Raw genomic sequence first — 23,294 nt, forward strand, 5'->3', positions numbered from 1 at the left:
CTACAAAGGCAGTTTCACTTTCCTCTGGTGGCATTGCTTCCTTTCAAACTCAGTGTATGTATTGCCTTCCAGGAGAAAGGGACAAAAACACTGCACATATCAGTTCACCTACTTCTCTTTCCTCTCCCTTCCCCCTTCCCATCACTCCTCCCTCTTCTTGATCTCTTCCTCTCCACCCTCTTCTTCCCCCTGCTGTGTTTCTCCCCTTCCTCCTCCGTCCTCCCACTCAGACCCCACCATCCTTTAGAAATAACTACCAAAAAAGGGGATGATAATCAAATTTAAGTCAAACAGAGACACTATTTACGCAAACATTTCAGTGCATCTACATTTCTAGGGAAGCTGTAAGGAGGTGATTCGTGACTTGCTGTTCCCTCCACCCCAAGCCACTCCCTCTGAGCTTGGTTGGGCAATAGAGTATAAAAGTAAATAGCCAATGCTCCAGTGAATTAGACTTTGCCACGGTGTGGGAGTTTTCTGACTGCACAGAACTGACCTGACCTGTGAGGTGAAAAGAAATGGCTCTTTCCAGATCTCACAGGGTGACAATGAGCGATGGGAATACCATCCCGGTGCTGGGATTTGGTACTTACGCACCTAGAAGTGTAAGTTTAGAGGGTTGTGGGTGAGGGTGAGTAGTAGAAGGGTAGACGAAGTGTGTTATCCTAATTCCCTTCCCATACCACCCAGTATGGCGCTAGAGACTCTGGGTAGAAATACACAATTGCGTATCAAATGAAGGATAGTGAATTTCTGTATAAACTTGACACTGTGGTAAATGGATCACATCTCGAACTTCTTTACCACCTGCTTGCGAGTTCTTCCAAGGCTGGGAAAAGAAAGCTAATGTGAAATTAGCTCTGAGATGGGAGGGAGGAAGGTTTTTCACTAAGCCCCAGAGCTTGAAAAAGTACTTAGAAGTGTATGGGGAGAGGACATGAGCATCTTGTGGCAGACAGTGTCTGCTATATCTGCCTTTTCCATCTTCGAGACCATAAGAGATGGTATTTAAATGGATGAGCAGAGAGATGTGGGGTTGTGTATTATTATGCGTGCCCAATCCTGGAGCCAGATTGTTGAGAGAAAAAGAGAGGTCCTGCCCCTGCCTTCTGCTTAGTCGTGTTTGAAAAGAAAAATTCTATTAAAGAATATTTGCCAGATTTAATATCATTTTTAATGATTTTAATTATATTAATTTTTAATATTATATTTTACCTGTGGTTGTGTTAGTCCTTAATGTTGCCGGGTATTCCTTTGATTGAGGCTTGAAGACGAAATGGGAACCACGCTGGAGAGAGGGCCCTTACTCAGGGCAAGGCAAGGAGCTCTTTTTGCTTTGAGGCCATAAGCACAAGACATTTCCTAATTCCACTTCTAGTCACAAAATTACTGTGAACAGTGCACCATCTTTGAAGTAAATATGTACCATAGGCAAGGATATTATAAGAGGAAACGGTTGTACTCTATAGACATAGAGTACTTATTGAGCCCGTGCACCCGTGTGGATGTTGGAAGATGGATGGATGGATTCCCCTGACTCCCTGGGGGTGAGAAGAAGGGAGTCTGCTTTATTTCAAATTCAGGTGCAGGAAATGCAGGGCCAGCCTGAGGGCACCTGAATATCGGCATAGTCTGAGCATTGGGGAAGAAAAGAGTGCACAGCAAGCAAAGCTGTACTTAGGGAATATTCGTGCTGCTGTGTGAATATAACAGCTAGTAAAGGGCAAAGACAGGTAATAGTGGGGGGAGGGAGGTGCATTTTGCTTAACATGTGAGCACAGATGGGAGCCAGCCAAGAGGTTTTCTCCAGCCCCCTCCCTCTGTGCTTGCACATAGTGGTCTCCAGAAAGCAGGCAGTTTATTTCTTCCTTCATTCAGGGTGGCAGGGCTCTTGAAGTAGTTTGGGGTTTGTGGGGAAATAGCCCAGCTGAGGAGAGACCAACAGTCACAGCTCTGAACCCATTCCGTCCCTAGGTGTCACTGTCTCACTGCCAGACATGCTTTGCCTGCCTCTTCCCTTTTCTGGGGTGAAAGGAGGACTTTTGGAAAAGGGGGAGCAGGATGGATAAGGGAGTTGTTACTGTTGTAGGGTGCAGCTGTGCACACAAAATTTTATGATTGGTTGAGGTTACATAGGATGAAGGTCTCGATGTGTTGATTGAGACTGATTGAGTAGCTGGGGAAGAGTACAAGCTCTAGCAGGGCTAACCTAACAAGAAGAAAGAACATGGTATTTGGGGACCTTCAAGCTACGAAGAACAAAATAGAGTCACTTTAATACTTTCTGGTCTGTTAGGTAAGACACTGCCCTTAATTTCACAAAAGCCACAACCTAAAAGAAAAATAAGATTCAAACTCAGAAAACTATAAATATATGTCATATGATAATTGCATTAGAGAATTATAGCACAAAGAATTATGAGAAGTTTGAAGTAGAGACTAGGAACCAAGTGGGGAGAGGGTGAGATGGAATACGGGAAGGCTTTCTGGACAAAATGATACTTAAATTGAGCTTTGTGGTATGGTTTATTTTTAATACTTTTTCTAGTGGCCCTTTTTAATAATGTAACTTCATTGCATTGTAAGTAAAGTAAATATGTATTACATACATATATAATATTTATCATTTTCTGCATCTGTTCTTGATCTTAAGTCATGATCCATTTTTGCAAAGGAGTCATGCACAGCTGAGAAATAGAATACTCATTTCTATTTCCTTTTAATAATCATTGAAAGTCTTTCATATCTAATTTATCTAAGATTCTATTCATGTTAATTTTTCATTTTTTTGTTTTATTTAGATAGGGCTGAAGGGGTAAGTTGAAGTCCCTCATTATTATAGTTTTATGGTTTGTTTCTCATTGTAATTCATTTAGTTTTTCCCTTGTTTTTAATAGTTATTCCATTGATTACATGTATATTAAGTATGAAACCAATTATTGTGTTACTTTTCAGTAAAATGTAGTTTTCTCTATATCTCTTTTAAATTAAGTATTTTTGCTATTGACTTGACTAAAATCATAATTGTTACCCTGGCTATTTTGTGTTCTGCTGAGTCATAATAGATTTTCTCCCAACCCCTTATTTTAACTCTTTGTTGAGTCTGTTTCAAGGATGATTCTTGTAAACAATATATTGTTGGATTTTGTTTTCCAAATCCATTCCAACTTCTATCTTATGGATGCATTCATCCCATTCACATTCACTTTATTTTCTCATTTTGACTTTTCTTTTGACCCCGTTTTAAGAATTTTTCAGTTTTTTCCTTTTAGGTGATTCTAAAATTTTAATTTAACACAGTACATATATAAAACTTAGTCATGCTATGTTTCTTTGATGGCATGTACGAAATAAACCACAAGCCATTCTTCTTTTAACATTACTGATTGTAACAAAGCTTTAGACAAGCATGATATTAACCAAATAACAAAATATCCTCACAAGCCCTTGACCTAATTGTCTCCATACCATTTCCAAGAAAAAAAAAACCTAACTTAACACTAGTCCCAGTCCTAGAGTAATCTAAGATGTTCCATAATCAATTATTTTAATAGATTTAAGAATTGGTTATCTAATGTATTTATGTATGTGCTGGAGTTGGCTGTTAATTCCTTAATGAAATATTGTCCTCCTAGTGAGGAAATTAATATTGAGCCATGTTTCTTAAACATGGCAATTGGCCAAAGTTCCAATTTTGAATTTGTAAAAATGATCAGGGTATAAGGATTAGAAAATTGTGCCAAGGTGACTTTTGTAGGAGAATGGAAAGAAAGCTGGTTCCTACAAGAAGGCAAGAAGATGCTGGAGATGGCTGGAACAAATACCAAGGACCAGAAGACTTTACTGATGTTCCCTGCCAGACAGCTTATGGGAAGAGACTTTTGAATCTTAAAGGGACAATTGCATTATCGTTTTCTTTTGGGTCTCTGTATCTGTATTTACAAAGGGGACTGCCCCCTTTGATTTTTCAATGCGTCAATCAATCCTTCCCATATTTAAGGGGGTGATGATTAAGGGAAAAAATTCAGATGAGAAAGAGAGTAAGGGAATATTAAAAATGTGGAAACAAAAATTTGAATAAAAGAAGAGGGGGAAATTGTAAGAAATGGGAGGAGGAGTTTTGTTTCCACAGAACTAAAAGTGTGCTTCCCTGCCCTCCCCCACCCCAGCTTTAGCAGAGACCAGGCCTCAGGGTCAGTCAGGTGAGAGGTCAGAGGCTTGTACGCATATGCATACTTTTTGAGAAGGCAGTCTGGGGAATTAGAGAGGCCAAACCCACTTGAACCTGTTCAAGCTTATCTAGGGTCTGGTCTCGGTCAAGAATCCAGGCCTACTGATTTGCGTAATTTGCATATGTTAAAGAGGGAAAGTAGGGGAAGTAAAAGAATATAGTTTAATCCTAAACTAAGACAAGGAAAATCTAATTAACTTCACTTTTGCTTCTGTATCCTTATTATCCTATTTATATAAACTATATAACCTAGGAAAACTATGTAAAAAACAAAGATTGTAAACTAACCATGACTCTAGCAGGAGTGGAGGGAATGGTTACCCCTGCTCCTGCACTACTGTATCAGTGTGAGTGTTCCCACGAGCACTACACCCGCTCTCCCGGGGAGCGTGATAAAATGCCTTCCCCTGCAAAAAAGATAAATAAATGAAATAAAATAAAATAAAATAAAATTTTAATTTAAATGTGTCACGGATAGCAGAAGTCAAGTTAATTTTCTTTTTTTTCCAATCCATGATTGGTAGTGATTCTCTTAAGTTTATGTTGTTTCAGTTTTTTCCCCTAATAAATGAAAACTCTCCTCCCAAAGTTTTTATCATTAAAAGCTTTTCTCCTCCTTTAGGTCTTACTTTCTTTGCAATGTGAATTAATATTGCTCAGTTTTCTGGCATAGTACTCTGCTGTCTTGCCTGGAACTCAATATACTTAAAACAAAAAATTCTATTAAACTATGAGCTATGGGAGGAGGAAAGGCATGGGATGTAGCTGCAGATCCTAAAACTGAAATCTAAAGACAAAACTCCAAGTCAGGGGTGGGGAACCTGGGGCCTCCAGGCCACATATGGCTTCCTAGATTCTTGGGTGTGACCTTTTGACTTAGTCCAATTTTAAACAACAAATTCTTTTATTAAGGGGATTTGTTCTGGGAAGTTTGGATTCAGTCAAAGGCCTTACTTGAGGACCTCGAGTGCCACATGTGGCCTTGAGACTGCAGGTTCCCCACCCCTGGTCTCAGCCAAAGAATTCAGCTGACCTGGGCAGATGTGTATCTGGGAAAATGTCTAATTCTCTCTATTGCTCAATAGTCGCATACTTCTTAAAATAGCCAAGTGGAAAAATAAGCATCAGGATCTAAAGAAAATGAATGACTAAATGCAGCTGTTCATGCAAGAACATGAGTGATACTTGACCAAGAAAAAGACAAGCAAGAGAGAAAGTGGAGCTTTAGAGATAGAGGAGAGGTATTAGAAACACGCTTGGCACAGAGATTTAGGTGTCAAGGATAATTTATTATTGAGGAATCCAAAGGAGTTGGGCTATGTTACTGGCCAGAGGCAGGCTTTGCTCTTCTTTAGGAAGAGGAAGCAATGAATACAAAAGTGAGAGCAGCTTTATAGTGTTAGACTGATGCTGCATCAGCCCAGTACTTCCTTTCAGAGAATGGATTGGTCTGCTCCCTTCTGGGTTATACTCATCCTAGTACACCTTCTTGTATGCTCCCCCTTGATATGTATTAGCATGTACCCCCTCCTTCTTCATAGGTCCCATGTTCAAAAATGGCTGAAAAGTCCTCCCTGAGGGTGTGTAAAGTAATATTCAACTAGCCAATAAAGCATGCTAGTAACCATTTGACCCAGTTCTCTCTTCAACCCTGACTGTTTTCTGGCTGATTTAAACTAGTTTTATTCTGATTGTCTGGGTCCACCTGCCTCAGTTAATTTTCACTCCCTTGACCACTCAAGGCTGACAATTAATTGTTGTGTGGAAACTTAACTTTTGTTCATCTCTCACAGTGGGAAGGAGAAACAATAATTAAAGGACCATGTTTAGGGAAGGAGGTCCAGTGGGCTAAGGTGTCATTATCTAGGGTGAAATTCTCTCCCTTTGAATTCCTAGGTTCCCAAAAGTGAACATGAGGTGGCCACAAAGTTGGCTATTGAAGTGGGCTTCCGCCATATTGATGGGGCTTTCCTATATCAAAATGAAAAAGAAGTTGGGCAGGCAATCCAAGCAAAGATTGCAGATGGGACAGTGACCAGAGAGGACATATTCTACACGGGAAAGGTATATAAAAAAATGATTGAGTTTTGTGGGATTTTTTTTCATGGTTAAAAAATGTGATGAAATATAAACATTATCCTAAGTGGAACAAAAAAGAGTCCTCCTAACCAAGGCAATCTACAAAACAAAAGTGAATTATGCTGCGTAAAAGAAAAAATGAAGGCTAGCTAGTGTTGATCAGAAATAATGGAATTTAACTCTCAGTCATTTAATTTTAAAGGTAGAGTGGCCACTCAGTTAATAAGCAACTACTTGTACAGGGATATTCATTAAAGAAGAGACACAGTTTTGTTCTTCAGAAGCATACATTTAAACCAGTTTTAAGCTAGTATAAAATAGCTGGAAATTTAATTTTCCCAAATAGATAATTAAGAAATCACTTCAGGAACAACGAGAAAAATGAGCACCTCCAGGACAAAGTATTAAGGTGGTGTAGTGACCATATTTTCTGAATAAGCAGCTGTGAGATTATTCCTTATTATGACATGCCCAATGTAATTTTTTGGTATTCAGTGGACTTAATATTTTGAACTGACAGTTTCATAACAGTGGTAGCAGTTTAAATTTAGTCTTGAAGACTAAAGTTTAAGTTATTCCTACTTTCACTCAGGATGTAAGTTCCTTGACTAAACTGTGAGAAGACTGTATGGGATGATCACTTAGCAGATTTTATTTTTAACTAACGGATCAAAAGTGGAGTTAATGTGAAGGAAAATAATATTCTTATTTTGGAATTTAGTGTTTGAAAGACTTGTATTTTTTTTTAAATTAGAAATAAATTGTCTACCAGGAAGTTAAATTCCATATTTAGTGCAAAGGATACAAATCAGAAATATGTAGTCAATTATTGGTCATTCTTTAAAAGCAGCTTATCATTGGGAAAACATAGAACAATGCCTTAAAGACAAGACAAAATTAGGCTGGAATTTCGTTTTAAGGAAGTTTACATGAGCTTAACTGCTTCTGAACAGCAGCAATATGCATTTAAATTTGGTAGAAATTCAGTGGCATACTATTATGTAATTAAAAAGTCTCATGGACTTAATTTAAAGGTTTTCTCATAGTCTTGTCTCACTATCCGTATTTAACTGGATTTAGACAAGAAAAGGATTAAAATACACTTTAACAATTTTTTCTAGCTCATTCTTATCCTTTTCCTTTGGTCCCCAATGGTGGCTGATTTCTAGCACTTCGACCTTGAAACTTAAAGAAGATGTTAGTCATTACATTAAGTTGTTGGGGACAGCAAACCCCTTGTTCCAATTAAATCAATTTTATTAAAGGTTTCTAAAATGAAAAAGAGAGAAAAGTAAATCATAAGGGACTAAAGTAACAGCAATGTTGCTTACCATATCCTAAAACCTCCTCCCAAACTACAGGCATAGAAAGTTGCAAGTCTGGCCTGTTGTCTGTTGTGTGCTACTAAATCATCTTTGTGTTCAATCTTAGGAAACAATGTAGTTTCACTATTAGGCACTTACCCAACAGATAAGGTGAAGGTGAAGCTGTCATATCTCAGTGCCTACTTCCCTATCATGTCTTTTGACATTTGATTCTGTAGCTACAGCTTCCTTGCATAGATGGAAGAAAATCTTCATAGGTTACCAAAACACAGTTTCATGTGTATTCAAAATTCTGACATTAACCTGAGTTGGGAGGATACCTCATTGTTCACTAGGTGAGGTAGGTTTTGCCCAGGGAAAGCACCCCATGACTATTTCTTCTTCTTCTTGCCTTTCTAGCTCTAGGCTTGTCTAGTACTTCTTTTAAAACCCCCTGATTCAGAGATGTGTCCATTCTGGGTGTACATTCACTAGTTCTAACCCTAACCCTCCTTCAACAGGCAGTTCAGGGCACTCACTTTAGTGGGTAAATTTCGCTAATTCCCAAAGAGGTCCCTTTCGCTGTTTACAAAGCATGTGACATCTCTTTTGAGCCTCAGAAGAACTCTTGAAGGTTGATAGAATTTATTTTATTATCCCTCATGTTACAAACAAAGAGGCAGAGAAAGAATAAGTGACAAGGACAAACTGCGGCTACTTCACAATTTTCCTGTAAATTGGCCACTGTGGGAACTCAGTCTGCTGTCCTGTTATTGCCACAATTTTCTGTCCTGCTTGGAATTGCTTTGATAAAGAACATAAACAGTAACGTTGAATATTCCTTTATTCCCTTTAGCTTTGGAATACATGCCACCGCCCAGAATTGGTCAGGCCTGCCCTGGAAGAGACCCTGAAGAACCTCCAGCTTGATTACCTTGACCTTTATATTATCCATTTTCCTACTTCTTTTAAAGTAAGTGCTATAACCCCCTCTAGGTGTACAAAGACTTTTTGACCACATTTCTCTCTTTTCCACCTTAGTGTTTTTCAGCCCTCCTATAAGAAGTGAAAGAATGTTTTGTCTCTATTCAGGTTTTACCTAGAGGACTGCAGATAAATGTTGATAGGATTAGGTGTTAGAGTCCTAATATTTAAAGTAAATGTCTGCAAGTAAACATTTCCAAGGGTATCCTGATTTAGCCTCAAGAGATGAGGCTGGTCATGGTGGTGAATGCCTATAGTCTCCCTGTTGGGGAATTCTCTTGACTTCTTGGGAGAGGCATATAGTCCTAGCAGGCTCCAATGACTGCGTGTCAAAGATAGGAGGAAAAACTTACAGATTTATTAGAGTGCTAAGCAATCTGCTCTTGCTGACAGCAAATTCATATTTCTTTGATTTAGTATAGATTTTGTTTTTGTGACCTTCAGGATGCTTAGAGTACATAGCCACTTAGCAGCATTGTGTAGCAACTTAGGAGAGAAAAAAAGGCATTTCACAGAAAAGGCCTGGGATATCAGTCAAAGGAGAAAAAAGGAGTATTTGGAATACAAGTGGTAGGATTTACTGTCAGAATAAAAAAAAAGATGTTCAACAGCATGCAGTAAGGGGCAGAGAACAAAGTTTTACAATTAGTCTTTGACAATTGTGAATGCAGTCCTTTTAGAACAAACTTCAGTATGTCTTATCTAAGGACAGGAAGAAACTACAACAGTGAGATAAGTCCATCCTGAAGGTCATACTCTCATTGCATAGAGGTCATGGACTTTCTAATGTTAGATCACCAGGAGGTTTGGGGATCTGTACATTTTTAGTCCATCAAGATGTCACATAATATTTGTGTTGCCTATTTTTTCTCCACACCTGCTCCTGGGGAGGCTAAGGCTAGTGGATTGCTTGAGTTAGAGATTTGTGTAGTGTGTCCATCATTTCCACCAAGGCCGGCACAGATCTGGTGAGCCCCCCAGGTTGCCTCAGGAGGAGAAAACCTGCCTAGGTTAGAAACAGAGTAAGATTGTCTAATTAGTTTATGGTGTAGTCTTTTACATGTAGGCCACGTACACATTTGGAGTTTATGTTTTCCATAAGTTATAAGGTGTTGATCTAAATCTAATTTCTTCCATACTACTATCCAATTTTTGTTAAGTAGTGAGTACCTATTCCAGTAACTGGGGTCTTCTTTTTGTTGAATAGTAGGGTATTAGATATATTTGCACCAGTATGTTGTATACTTAAACTGTTATACCGTTAAATCTCTCTGTCTTTCTACTTTGATTTGCAGTAAATTTTTAAATTATTATTTTGGGTGTTTGATGTTCTCATCTCTAGATTTAGTTTCTAAAATGGGTCTTTTTTCCAGGGACAATCAAGGGCTCTTGCTGGGCTTTTGGGTAATGTGGTTTGCTCTGCTTGGTCTTGGCCCGGGTTCCTTGTGTTCTTGCACTGACCTTCATCTCCTAGAATTTGGCTCCCCATGTTCTCTGAGTTTCACACAGCTGTGTTTTCAAGGCCATCTATGGCATCTCAGAACAGAGTATTCAGATCCCCTTGGCTTTGGCCTTGGCTGTTTTGACCTAAGCTCAGTGGCAGGTCAGTAGTTCTATCTGTTCCTCCCTAGAGTTTTCAAGGTCTGTACCCTAGGGCATTCTCAGGCAAGTCCTCCATTCTTGCAGAACCTAGACCCAGAGTATTACAGACCACAGATGCCACATCTGTCTGGGAAGCTTTGCTTGGGAGGAGAGAAGAGAGTGTTTTTCTTGTCTCTGGGCTGCTGGATGATTTTTTGTACAGTTCTGGGGTGGAAGATTTCACATACTATTGTTGCTCCTTAATTTCTTCATCATTTATTCAGTGTGATATGAAGTTCAGTTCTGCTAGAGTAGGTACGTGGGAACTGGACTGACTGCTTCTATTACTGGAGGCTTTCTCTTTTAAAAAATTTTATTTATTTCTTTATTTAATTTTTAGTTCACAACATTCAGTTCCACAGGGTTTTGAGCTCCAAATTTTATTCCCCTCCCTCCCCTCATCCCTCCCTTCAAGACGGCATTTAATCTGATACATGTTCTACATATATCTTTGCATTAAACATACTTACACAATGGTCAAGTCATAAAGAAGAACCATGATCAATGGAGTGAGTCATGAGAAAGAAGAAACAAAACCAAAAAAAAGATATAGAAAAAAAAAGTGAGAGCACATAGTTTCCTTCAGTCCTCATTCACACTCCATAGTTCTTTCTCTGGATATAGATAGCTCTTTCCATCATGAGACCTTTGGGGCTGTCTTTGAACCTTGTATTGCTGAGAAGAGCCAAGTCTATCAAAGTTAGTCATCACAGAATCAATATGTCTGTGGTTGTGTATAATGTTCTCCTGGTTCTGCTCCTCTCACTCAGCATTATATCATGTAGTTCTCTCCAGGTTATTATGAATTCCATATCTTCCCCATTTCTTATAGCACAATAATATTCCATTACATTCATATACCACAACTTGTTTAGCCATTCCCCAATTGATGGGCATCCCCTTGATTTCCAATTCTTTGCTACCACAAAAAGAGCTGCTATAAATATTTTGGTACATACGGGTCCCTTTTCCCTTTGTATGATCTCTTTAGGATACAGCCCTAGAAGTGGTATTGCTGGGTCAAAGGGTATGTACATTTTTATAGCCATTTGGGCATAGCTCCCAATTACTCTCCAGAATGGCTAGATCTGTTCTCATCTCCACCAACAGTGTAACAGTGTTCCACTTTTCCCACATCTTCTCCAGCATTTATCATTTTCCTGTTTTGTCATGTTAGCCAATCTGACAGGAGAGATACGGTAGCTAAGAGTTGTTTCAATTTTCATTCTCTGATCAATAGGGATTTAGAGCATTTTTTCATATGCCTATAGATATCTTTAATTTCTTCCTCTACAAACTGCCTGTTCCTATCCTTTGATCATTTCTCAATTGGGGAATGACTTGTATTTCTATAACTTTGACTCAGTTCCCTGTATATTTTAGATATGAGGCCTATATCAGAGACACTAGTTGTAAAGATTTTCTCCCAATTTGCTGCTTACCGGCTAATCTTTGTTGCATTGGCTTTGATTATACTAAACTTTTCAATTAAACATAATCAAAATTACCCATTTTGCATTTTGTAATGCTCTCTATCTCTTGTTGGGTCATGAATTCTTCCCTTTCACATAAATCTGACAGGTAAACTATTCTTTGCTCTCCCAAATCAGTTATAGTATCAGCCTTTATTCCTAAATCATGAACCCATTTTGACTTTATTTTGGTATGTGGTGTAAGATATTGGTCTATGCCCAGTTTATGCCATACCATCTTCCAACTTTCCAAGCAGTTTTTGTGAAATAGTGAGTTCTCAGCCCAGAAACTGGACTCTATGGGTTTATCAAAGATTAGATTGCTTTAGTCATTGACTACAGGCTGTCTTCTTTTAATAGTCTTTGAAATGCAAGGGATAGGAGCAGTTAGGTGGCACAGCAGCAGCCCTGGAGTAGGGAGGACCTGAATTCATATATTTGAACCTGATTACACATCTAGCCTCACATACTTCCTAGATGTGTGACCTTAGGCACTGAACCCCAATTGCCTCCAAAACAGAATGCAAGGGAGGAAAGAAATTTGTGAAATGTCAACAAGTCCAAGTAGCCTAAGAGTCGGGGCGATGGTCCAGTGCTTACATATTAAAAGGGGAACCCCTCTTTGTCTATTGGTTAGTGAGGGGGAAAGAGAAGCTGTGACTATGGGTGTTTAAAGGACATACCGTATGGAAAGAGAGGGCTGGGGAAGAAGGGATACATGGATCATTTATGTGGGGAAAGTGAAGTATAAGAACAAGGGATAAAATGAACAAGAGACTTGAACACATTAAGGAGGGAAAAGAGGGAAGTCAGAGAGGGAAGAGGAATGAATATGTTAGGAGAGGGGAGAATTTCTTCAAGCACAACAAGCTACAACTATGGAAGGCTGATTCACCAGCAAATAAATAAAAGTGAATTGAAGATTTAGCAATTTGAATCTGGGCCACGGGCAACAAAACAGGAATCACTAAAACTATCCAGCAGTGAATTGCTTCCTTTTGGTCAACCCAGAGCCTAGCTCTGGGCCTTGCACACCATAGGTGCTTCACAAATGCTTTAGGAGTGAGTGAGTGAATGGATATACATGACTACAGCTGTATAAAAAATTCTAGACTATTCCGGTTAAAGGACACATCTTGTTGTTTTTTTTTTTTAAAGTATCAGTAGACTGCCAAGTTAAAAAGTGTCACATGCACATACAGAACCATGTGATTAAATTAGGCAGTTCTGCTTGTTTCAGGAAACATGCTTCTTTATTAGATTAATTCAATATTTGTTGAGAAATGTTTTGTGTCACAAATTATCAAAAAAGTTTTAAAAACATAATAAAATGAACGGGTTTGATTAGATGATCTCTAAGATTTTTTCCTGGTCCACATCTCTCATCCTCCTGACTTGTATTATAATTATCTATGGACTTGATTTCTACTAGTAGATAAGCTCCTACAAGACAAGAACTATGTCACCATTTCATGTTTTATTTGTGGGGTCTGGCACAGTGCCTTATGCAATGCACACAGCAGGTTGAATTGAATAGAATCACTCATTTGTTTGAATGTCTCGAAAAGACAAATTTCTCTTCTCTAATCACAGCCTGGCAAAGACCTGATACCAATGGACGAAAATCAAAAATTTATTGGTGACTCTGTGGATTTGCGTGATACTTGGGAGGTAGGTGACTTATGGAAGCAGACACCAAAAAACATGCTATGGCTTTGAGGTAAAGTTAGCCCTGCCTGGATGTGATTGTGACTGGAGAGGGAGATCCTCAGGTAGTTGGAAGTGAATCTTATCAAATGAAGAGATGCAACGCAGCTTGTCAAATGTAATGTGTGCAGGGCTAGAAACCTAGACTTCTAATTTTAGCTCTGACCCTAATTTGTGAATGTTGAGTGAGTCATCTCAGGTATCATTTGAAGAATGAGGGAAGCTAGACTAAAAGATAGTGAAGTCTCTTGATTTACTCTATTATTCTCTATTAATATAAAAGGTATAAGTGTGGATTAAATGAGGATAGACAGGCTAATCAGAAAATCCAAGGAATTATGTACTTTAAATATTGTTGAAGGAGCCTCTGTTGGTGACAATGGGATCTTGGGCACCCTGAGGTGAGTTATAGAATGGGGAGGACAAGAGGAGAGTTACACTGCCAGGATTTTTCTGAGCTCCAAGAAATTTAAACATCTTGTCAGATTCAGATCAAGTGGAAAGAAAGCAGGACAAATTGAATGGGAATGGCAGGGGTGAAAGTAACTGGTATGCTAACAAATATTGAAAAGTAAAGACAAGAAAAAGTAGATAGAAAGTGGGGTTTTTTCTGGTGGTTGTTACTCTTTTTGTTTCTTGGCAGTGTAGATTTTGTCACCCATTTCACAGAATGAAAGACTAATTTGATATTTCTGAGTATTTGGCTCTGGCTCCTATGATTATAAATTCCATTTACTGAAATAATTACTTAACTTTCAGATTTTCATACTTTGATTGAAAAGGCATATGGGAGTCAGTGTCACATATATAAAGTTCAGTTAATATTTTTTTCTCTTAAAACTAGAAATATGCCTGATGAAGAGCTGTCCTCTATACCAGCATAGTAAAAAAGTTAGAAGACCTGAACTCAAATCATAGTTTGGTCACTTACTACCTGTATGGTGTTCCACAATAGCTTCTCTAGACTCTGGTTTCCTCGATCAAAAAGGGAAAAAATGAGAAGGTTGAACTAAATTGTATCTAAAGCCCCTTCCAAGTTTTAATTCTGTGACATGCCTTCTCCTGAGTTTCTTTTTTCAAATTAAAGGAGAGCAAGTGAAAAGACCAAGGCTAGGTGATGAATGGGGGAAGGATTCTACTTGACATGTCCTCCAAGGTTCCATAGGGGTTCACAATCTCTCTCTATTCAGGCCATGGAAAAATGTAAGGATGCAGGACTTGTGAAGTCCATTGGAGTGTCCAACTTCAACCGCAGGCAATTGGAGATGATCCTGAATAAAACTGGGCTTAAATATAAACCTGTCTGCAACCAGGTAAAACAATTCTTTTTCTAGTGCAGTTTCTTTCCTATCCTTCCCCTCCCTGACAAATGAATGGAAGAACCTTAGCTCCCTGCATTTATCTTCATCAGGGTCCTAGATCTCATTTTTTGTTCTTCAAACTAATTCTTTCTACAAACATTTTCTTAGTTTTTAATAAATAAAACTTATTTCTTTGGTCCTTTAAACCATAAAATTTTTCAAACATACAAGGTTTTATCCTATATAATCCACAAGGTCATTTGAGTCTATTTTTACTAAACAGTTGATTTTCTATTTACAATTACTCAGATAATTAATACCTGAAAGCTCTGTTTCTTCATTTAAATGTTTTTATTAAACCAAAGTTCTTTTAGTAGTTCTTTCAGACATTAACCTATTCATCAATGGCAGTAGCTGAATCTTATATCTTTTATTAATTGATTTTAGACTTTTCTTTAATTCAAAAATACTTTTTCTGCCCCTTTTAGCACTAATGGCTCTATGTGAAAAGGGCCTTAAATAGACATATATTATACTAATGTTCTGTGATTTGGGGTGTAGCTAGGTAATTCTCATGTCCTTTAATTATTAAAATACTTACTATTGTTCTTTTTGGCCTCATGCATCTGATTTTTATTAGCTAAAATCTCAGTATTTATTGTGCTGCAGGTGGAATGCCATCCTTACCTGAACCAGAGCAAATTGTTGGAGTTCTGCAAGTCAAAGGATATCATATTGGTAGCATACAGTGCTTTGGGATCCCACAGAGAGCCTCCAATGTAAGAAAGGGGGACTGTAATGGATTTCTTAGTCACTAATAAAGTTGACTACCCAAATTTGTGTATACTTACAAATTATGCAACACTGAGCAATGGAAACAGCATTGATTATAGGATTATAATTAGCTGGATTTGACTCCCATTTGACTTCCGGCACTTTGTTAGTTGCATGATCTTGAAGAAATAATTTAACCTTTCTAAGCCTTATTTTGTTATATGGAAAGACAAGATGATAACTTTTGCCCTGCCCATCTCATGGTATTATTACAAGGTTCAAATGAGATGTCTATGGAAATGCTTTGAAAAATGTAAAAAGCTAAAGGATGATAACTATCTACATGGCATTGAACTCTGCCCCATTTCACTGACCACAGATTTCAAAATGTTTGTTTTCCCTTGCAGGGTAGATCCACAGTCTCCCATTGTCTTAGAAGACCCAGTCCTGGGAGCCATTGCCAAGAAGCACAATCGGAGCCCAGCCCAGGTTGCTCTCCGATACCAAATTCAGCGAGGGGTGGTAGTCTTGGCAAAGAGCTTCACTGAAAAGCGCATAAAGGAGAACTTTCAGGTAAAGAAGCATGGGCAGAATTGGTTTAAGCAGATGCACAAACACTGGTTTTAATGAATGGAATATTGGAGAAAATGATGAAAAATAAAGAAGACTGAAAGCTGGTCATTAGGAAGGTGATTCCTGAAGAGTCTAGTGGACCTCACTGATTCAGTTTGGTGGAAAGAAGTGTGAATTTACCCACATTCTCTGCTATTTTCAAAAGATCTCCAAGAAAATACTTGTTCACTTCAGTTTTCTGAGGAGATAGTATGTGTAATGTTTATGTAATATGCACTTTGGAATGACTGCTTTGTATTTATTCACATTATATCATACACATATATAATATAAAAAGAATAAATAAATAGCAGTTAAATACATAGTAGTTTCGGAGGCAGAGCATTAGCAGTTCAGGACATCAGGGAGGACTTCATATAGAAGCTAGTACTTGAGTTATACCAAAGGAAGAAAGGGATTCTGTGAGGTAGAGTTTAAGAGAGAATGCATTTCAGGCATAGGGGATAGGCAGTGCAAAGGAAAGAAGACAAGAGGTGCAGTGCTGTGTGTGAGGAACCAAGAGAAAGATAGGTTGGGGCCAATTTGTGGAGGAGTTTATATTTTATCCCCAAGACAACAAGCATTTTATTGAATAAGGGAATGACACAGTGAGATCTGACCTTAAGGTTAATGACTTTGTCTGCAGTGAGGAAAATGGACTAAACTGGGGAGTGACTTGAAGGAGAATGACCAATAATGCAGGTGAGAAGTGATGATGGTAGCCATCTGACCAAACGGGAAGTGATGGGATGTAAGAAATGTTGATGCAGAAACACTGAGATTTGGCAACTAACTATATTTGTGGAGTGAAAGAAAGTGATGATTTGAGGATAACACCAAGATCATGAACCTGTGAGACTAGGAAACTTGTGGTTCTTTTTACAGAAATTGGGAAGTTTGGAATCAGTGTTGCTTTGGGGGAAATGATAATGACTTCTGTTTTGCACATATTAAATTTGAGATGTCTCAGACATTTAGTTTGAAATATCTTCTTGGGAGATCTGATAAAAACAAACTCTGTCTCTCTTTCCCACTCCTCCTATCATTCTCCTCACCCCTCTGGCTGCCTGAGAGGGCAGACATTAAATCCAAAACTTCTTTGTATTTTAAAATTGTTTACTTTTCTGTTTTAATCAGCTGAAGCACAATGGATTCTGCTCCAGCCCCTTCCCTTTACTCTGTGTGAGTGTGTGAGTGTGTGTGTGTGGGGGGGTGTGTATGTGTGTGTTTGTGTGTTTTCTTCAAATGTATTTCCTGTAAACAACATATTGTAGGACTCTGGATTTTAATCCACTCTGCTGTCTGCTTCCTTTTTATGGGTGAGTGTCACCCATTCACATTTACAGTTGTGATTACTGTGTTTTACTTTCATCCTATTTTTCTCCTGTTCATCCTTCTCATTCTTTTCATATTGTCCCTCCTCATCGGTGTTTTGCTTCTGACCACCATTTTCCTCAATCTGTTCTCTATCTTCTGCCTTCTACCAGTCCCCATCCTTCTCTCATTCTCCTCCCTTCTACTTCTAAATATGGTAAAATAGATTTCTATATCCAACTGAGTGTGTATGTTATTCCCTCTGTAATCCTCTTTCATGCAAGATAATTTACCCCATTCTACCTCTCTTCCCTCTTCTCCCTTGTTTCCATGCCTTATGTTTGTTTTTTTAAATGATATCTCATAAAAATCAACTTATTCCTGAACCCTCTCTCTATATATTCCCTTCTAACTGTACTAATAGTAATACAGGTCTTAAAAATTACAAGCATCACCTTCCCATGTAGGGATGTAAACAGTTTAACTTTATTGAATCCCTTATGTTTTTTTATTACATCCTCTTTGCCTTTTTATGCTTCTCTTCAGTCTTATAGATGAAAGTCACATTTTTCTGTTCAGCAATGGTCTTTTTATCAGGAATGCTTGAAAGTCTTCTATTTCATTAAATATCCCTGTTTCCCCTTGAGGGTAATATATTCAGTTTTGCTAGGTAGGTGATTCTTGGTTGTGATCCTATGTCCTTTGCCTTCTGGAATATCATATTCCCAGCCCTTTAATCCTTTAATGTAGGAGCTGCTTGAAGTATTGAGTTTGACATTAATATTACCAGTAGCTTTCTTTTGGAAATCTCTTTCCAAAGTCAATTGGTGGATTCTTTAAATGTCTATTTTACCTTCTGGTTCTAGGATATTAGGGCAGTTTTCCTTGATACTTTCTTGAAAGTTGATGTCCACGATCTCTCTCTCTCTCTCTCTCTCTTTTTTTTCTATCATAATTTCAATTGTTTTCAATTATCTCCCTTGGATCTATTTTCCAGGTCAGTTGTTTTTCCAACACCAGAACAGAGTTACAGTAGTCTAAGTGGAGAGTGTGACTGATTCAGTCAATCGAGTTGCCTATTGTGTTCTGAGGTGCTATAAGCAGATAGTACTTATTATAATGTCCTCTCTTTCTTGGCAGGTGTTTGACTTCCAATTGACTCCAGAAGACATGAAAGTCATTGATGGCCTTAACAAAAACCTTCGTTACCTGTCCCCTAAGAAGTGAGTTTTTGCCTTTAGCATCTTTCTATCTTAGAGGTCTGTGACTGCAGGGACATGGGGGAGCACTTTAAGGGAAGGAGTCCTTTTTGAAGTCCTTCACAGAGAAGTTATAAAATTACGAAGTATAATGTTTTACAATGGTCATCAAATCTCCTCTCCTTTTTCTCTGAAGTAGCACTCTGGTCCTCTCCTGTGCACTTATTCTGGGTGAGGTGTTGTGTAGTCAGAGCTAATATAATAAAAGTGACAATTCTACCTAAATTAATTTACTTATTCACTGCCATACCAATCAAACTATCAAAAATTATTTTATTTTGCTAGAAAACATAACAGAATTCCCCTGGAAGAACAAAAGATCAAGTATATAAAGGGAATTAATGAAAAGAAATGCAAGGGAAGGTGGCTTAGCTGTACCAGATATAAAACTCTATCATAAAGCAGCAAACATCAAAAGTATTTGGTACTGGATAAGAAATAGAGTGGTAGGTCAGCGGAATAGGTTAGGTACAGAAGACATAGTAGTCAATGACTATAGTAACCTACTGTTTGGTAAACCCAAAGATTCCAGGTTTGGGGATAGGAACTCACTATTTGTATACTGAGGTAAGGTCAACATGGGTGCATGATTTAGACATAAAGAGTGATACCATAAGGAATTTAGGACAGCAAAGAATAGTATACCTGTCAGATCTATGGAGAAGGGAAGAATTTACGGCCAAACAAGAGATACTGAACATTATGAAGTGCAAAATTGATCACTTTGGTTACATTAAAAAGTTTCTTTTTTCAGAAAGCCAATGTAGCTAAGTTTAGAAAGGAGGCAGAAAGCTGGGAAATAATTTTTGCAGCCAGTTTCTCTGATAAAGGCCTCATTTCTGAAATATATAGAGAACTGATTCAAATTTATAAGAATACAAGCCATTCCCTGAGTGATAAATGGTCAAAGGACATGAACAGGCAGTTTTTAGATGAAGAAATTAAAGCTATCTATAATCACATAAAATGCTCTAAATCAGGGCTTCTTAAACTTGGCGTTGGGACCCATGGTTTAAGAAGCATTCCTCTAAATCACTGTTGATTAGTGAAATGCCAATTAAAACAACTCTGAGGTACCATGTCACAACTATAAGAAAAAAGGAAAATATAAGTGGTGGAGAAAATGTGGGAAAATTAGAATTGCATTCATTGTTGGTAGAGTTGTGAATTGATCAAACCATCCTGGAGAGCAATTTGGAACTATGTCCAAAGGGTTATAAAACTGTGCATACCTTTTGATTCAGCAATACCATTACTAGATCTGCATCCCAAAAAGATCATCAATAAGGGAAAAAAATCTCTGTGTATGAAAATATTTATGGTGTCTTCCTTCTTTCAATTATTTTCTGAATAACATTATTTGTTTGCATATGGCCACCAACATTAGATTGTGTGCTCTTCAAGAACAGAGATTGTCTTTTGCTTTTCTTTGCATCTTTGTTGCTTAGCACAGTGCCTCACATGTGGTAGGCATAGTCAATGGTTATTGACTGACTAACTTGCTGCATAGTGGAATATTTACTATGCTATTGATTGCCCTTGGAATATCTCCTCCGTCTGATGCTATACAAACAATCAGAATTTAATGGAGTTCATACTAGAGCCTGACCACAGTGCACCACAATACTTTTCTTACTCTAAATTTCCTCCATGCTTTGGGAGTAAAGCCCATTTTATTAATTGATGTGGATAAAGGTGCGCCATGGTGTAGGGATTTAGGGTGATGATTATCATGGGAAAATCACTGAATTTCAAGTCTTAAATTTTAGCTTCGATTCCTCTTTTTGCCACTTCCTACCAGTTTGACTTCAGGTCAAACTTCTCCTCTGTTGGCTTCAGTTTCCTAAATCAGAGCCCTCCAAATACCCCTTTTTATATGGCCCTTCTTAATGATAATAGTAGACATTTACATAGTGATTCATGGTTGCAATGTCCTTTGTACCCATAGTCTCAAGTGAATCTTGCAGAAACCCTGTAGAACAAGTAGTCCAAAAAATATTATTCTCCATTTTAAAGATGAGGAAATTGAGCTTCTGAGACATTAGGATAATTTGCCCGTACTCATAAAGCCAATAATTGAGAGAGCCAGAACTTGTATCCAACTTTTCTGGTTCCAGAGCCAGGATCTATAATTGTTTACTGATTCAATTATGTACTGACTGAGTTATGTTTGACCCCCTGTGATCCCATTTGGGGTTTTCTTGGCAAAGATACTGGAGTGATTTGCCATTTCTTTCTCTGGCTGTATTATACCACCCATTTATTTGCCTTGTGTCTCAGAAATGCTTTCTTGTTTAAGGAAACTGAACAGAGACTGCTTGAACCCAAGGCAAGATGTATCTACAGCTAAGTCCTCACTCAGTGTTTAGATGCATGGGCCAAAGAAAACAAACCACTAGAAAGATTGCATTTCTTAATCTGGATATTTGAGGTTTTGGGGGGAGGTAGGTTGTTGGGGTTGGTGTGTTGGAGAGATTTCTTTAATGCGTAAGACTTGTACATGTATGTTTCTCCCTTTTTAGTTTACAGGAACATCCCAACTATCCTTTTAATGATGAATATTAATGAAGTTCTGACTCAGAAGATTTGTGGTCCTGAGGCATTGCAATTCTCTCAAAGGAATAGCTGACATTCTGTTGATGTTTATGGAAATTAAATCCCGTGTTATGGTTAAGCCATGTACCATAGCTAATCCTACACCAAAGCATAGGTTTAAAATAATTGTTCTGTCATAAGCCCTGCCTTTCCTGCCCCCAATAAGACAGACACAATGGTACACTTTTATGTAGCATTTCAAAGTTTACCAGGTACTTTTCATCCAGTAGTGCAAGTGTTATCCGCTTTTTTCCAGGAAAGGTAACCTTAACTGTGAGAGGTTATATCAGAGCTAGTATCTAGTTCACAATCTTCCTCTTTTTTCAGATCTCACCTTTATTCTAAGTACTTCAACACATATGTCGATATCCCCTCCAGTATCCTAACTACTCCATTCCTCAATTTCCCCAACTCTCATGGACAATTTCTTTACTTCACCATCTATATAGTAGTGTAGATCTCTGTCCTAGGAATGGCAGAGCTCTTCAGTTCTCTACGATTGAATCCCAGCTACTTTCACATCCAGCATGAATGCAGTAATTTGTGTAACTCTGGGGTGGAGAAGAAAGCCAGTCCCATAAATACACACACACATACACATGCACACACACACACACATGATCAGAAATCAATCATTAGAAATTAAGAAAACAATCACATTCTGTGATTAAGCACAAATAATGAATAGGTTATAGTTCATATGAAACCTGGAAGAACACCAGCCCCTGTAAGCCCTGAGGCTGACAAATATCCATATCTGAGGTAACCCATAAGGCAAAAATAAATCTTTGAATCTGGGATCTGTCTGTAGTAAAGAAGATATAACTTTAATAGTGGTTATTCCAGGTGCACTTTAATGATTTTAATAATTAATGGCTAAAAAATCTATCAAATAAAAATCTATCATATTAAATCTACCAAATAAAAAGCATTCTTTAATGTAGAGCCTATATCAATTGCATACCATCTTGGGGAAGGGGCAGGGGAGGGAAGTGGAGAAAAATTAAAATTTATGAAAGTGAATGTTGAAAACTAAAAATAAATAAATTTATTTAAAAATTATTTTCAAAAAAACGTTCTTTATAAAATAAACTTGTAAGTCTAACAATAATATAACCAGTATTTTGGATTTTTAAACTTATTTTTAGTTAAATATCATCAATTTGGTCTAGTGAATTTATGAATCTTCTTGAATAAAAAACCACTTCATCTCCTATGAATTTGGCATTTTACACTGAAGAGTGGTATAGACTAATTACACTTTTAATTCTTATTCATGCAGTTTCTAAGTATATCACCTTAATGCCAAATATCAACTGTTTCTTTCATTAAGGTATAATCCACCTATAGAGGGTGAAACATTAAATGGATCACATTATAATTTAGTTTGGATGTACAATCACAATTGTCAATTTCCCAAAGACTAATACTTGTGCCAGAATGGACTTTGTTTTCTTTGAATGACTCAGCTCGCCTCATTGAGCTTCCCTGGACACTGGGGCTTGCTCTTCCGGGGCGGGACCAGAGCTTCCTGTGTGATGAGTCGTGGCGCTGGCTGAGGGGAGGTGTGTTAACGTGGTCTACGCTGGGGGAGGGGCCAAGTCAAGAACCAATCGGCCCTGGTCATTCAGGCGGTGTTTGATGATGTCAAAAACTCTATAAGAGGGGAGAGGACAGCTTGAAGATCCTCCTTTCCTTTTCCGGTTGGAGCCAGAGACACCTACAGCTGAAGCTGAGCTGCCGGTAGCAGAGCTGACTAGAGGCTAGTGGGTAATCTTCTTACCGTAGAGGGGAAGCATGTATACGATTTTGCCTTATACCATCTCGCTTCTCTGTGGCCTTCTGATTACCCTTGTAAGGCGGATTTATTGGGCCTGGAAGCTTTTGATGAAAATATCAAAATGGGGACGCTGGTTTGTGGGCTTGTTATTGTGGAGTGTAAATACATGCTTTAGTTCTCCTGCCTTCTGCCTAGAGAATTCCTTATATCCTGCGGTTCCGGACCTTTTAGGCACATATGA

General features: G+C 38.1%; 1 protein-coding gene across 1 annotated transcript; it reads left to right on the forward strand.

Moving 5' to 3' along the window:
* Positions 1-450: 450 nt before the first annotated feature.
* On the forward strand, positions 451-22,216 carry LOC118850268 (prostaglandin-E(2) 9-reductase-like). Its single transcript, XM_036759532.1, has 9 exons — positions 451-605; positions 6,128-6,295; positions 8,471-8,587; positions 13,305-13,382; positions 14,609-14,731; positions 15,389-15,498; positions 15,901-16,066; positions 18,560-18,642; positions 21,201-22,216. The coding sequence occupies exons 1-9, from the start codon at positions 519-521 to the stop codon at positions 21,241-21,243; spliced, it is 975 nt and encodes a 324-aa protein (XP_036615427.1). The 5' UTR covers positions 451-518; the 3' UTR covers positions 21,244-22,216.
* The last annotated feature ends 1,078 nt before the right edge of the window (positions 22,217-23,294 follow it).

This window comes from Trichosurus vulpecula, chromosome 5, assembly GCF_011100635.1.
Source record: "Trichosurus vulpecula isolate mTriVul1 chromosome 5, mTriVul1.pri, whole genome shotgun sequence".
NCBI lineage: Eukaryota > Metazoa > Chordata > Mammalia > Diprotodontia > Phalangeridae > Trichosurus > Trichosurus vulpecula.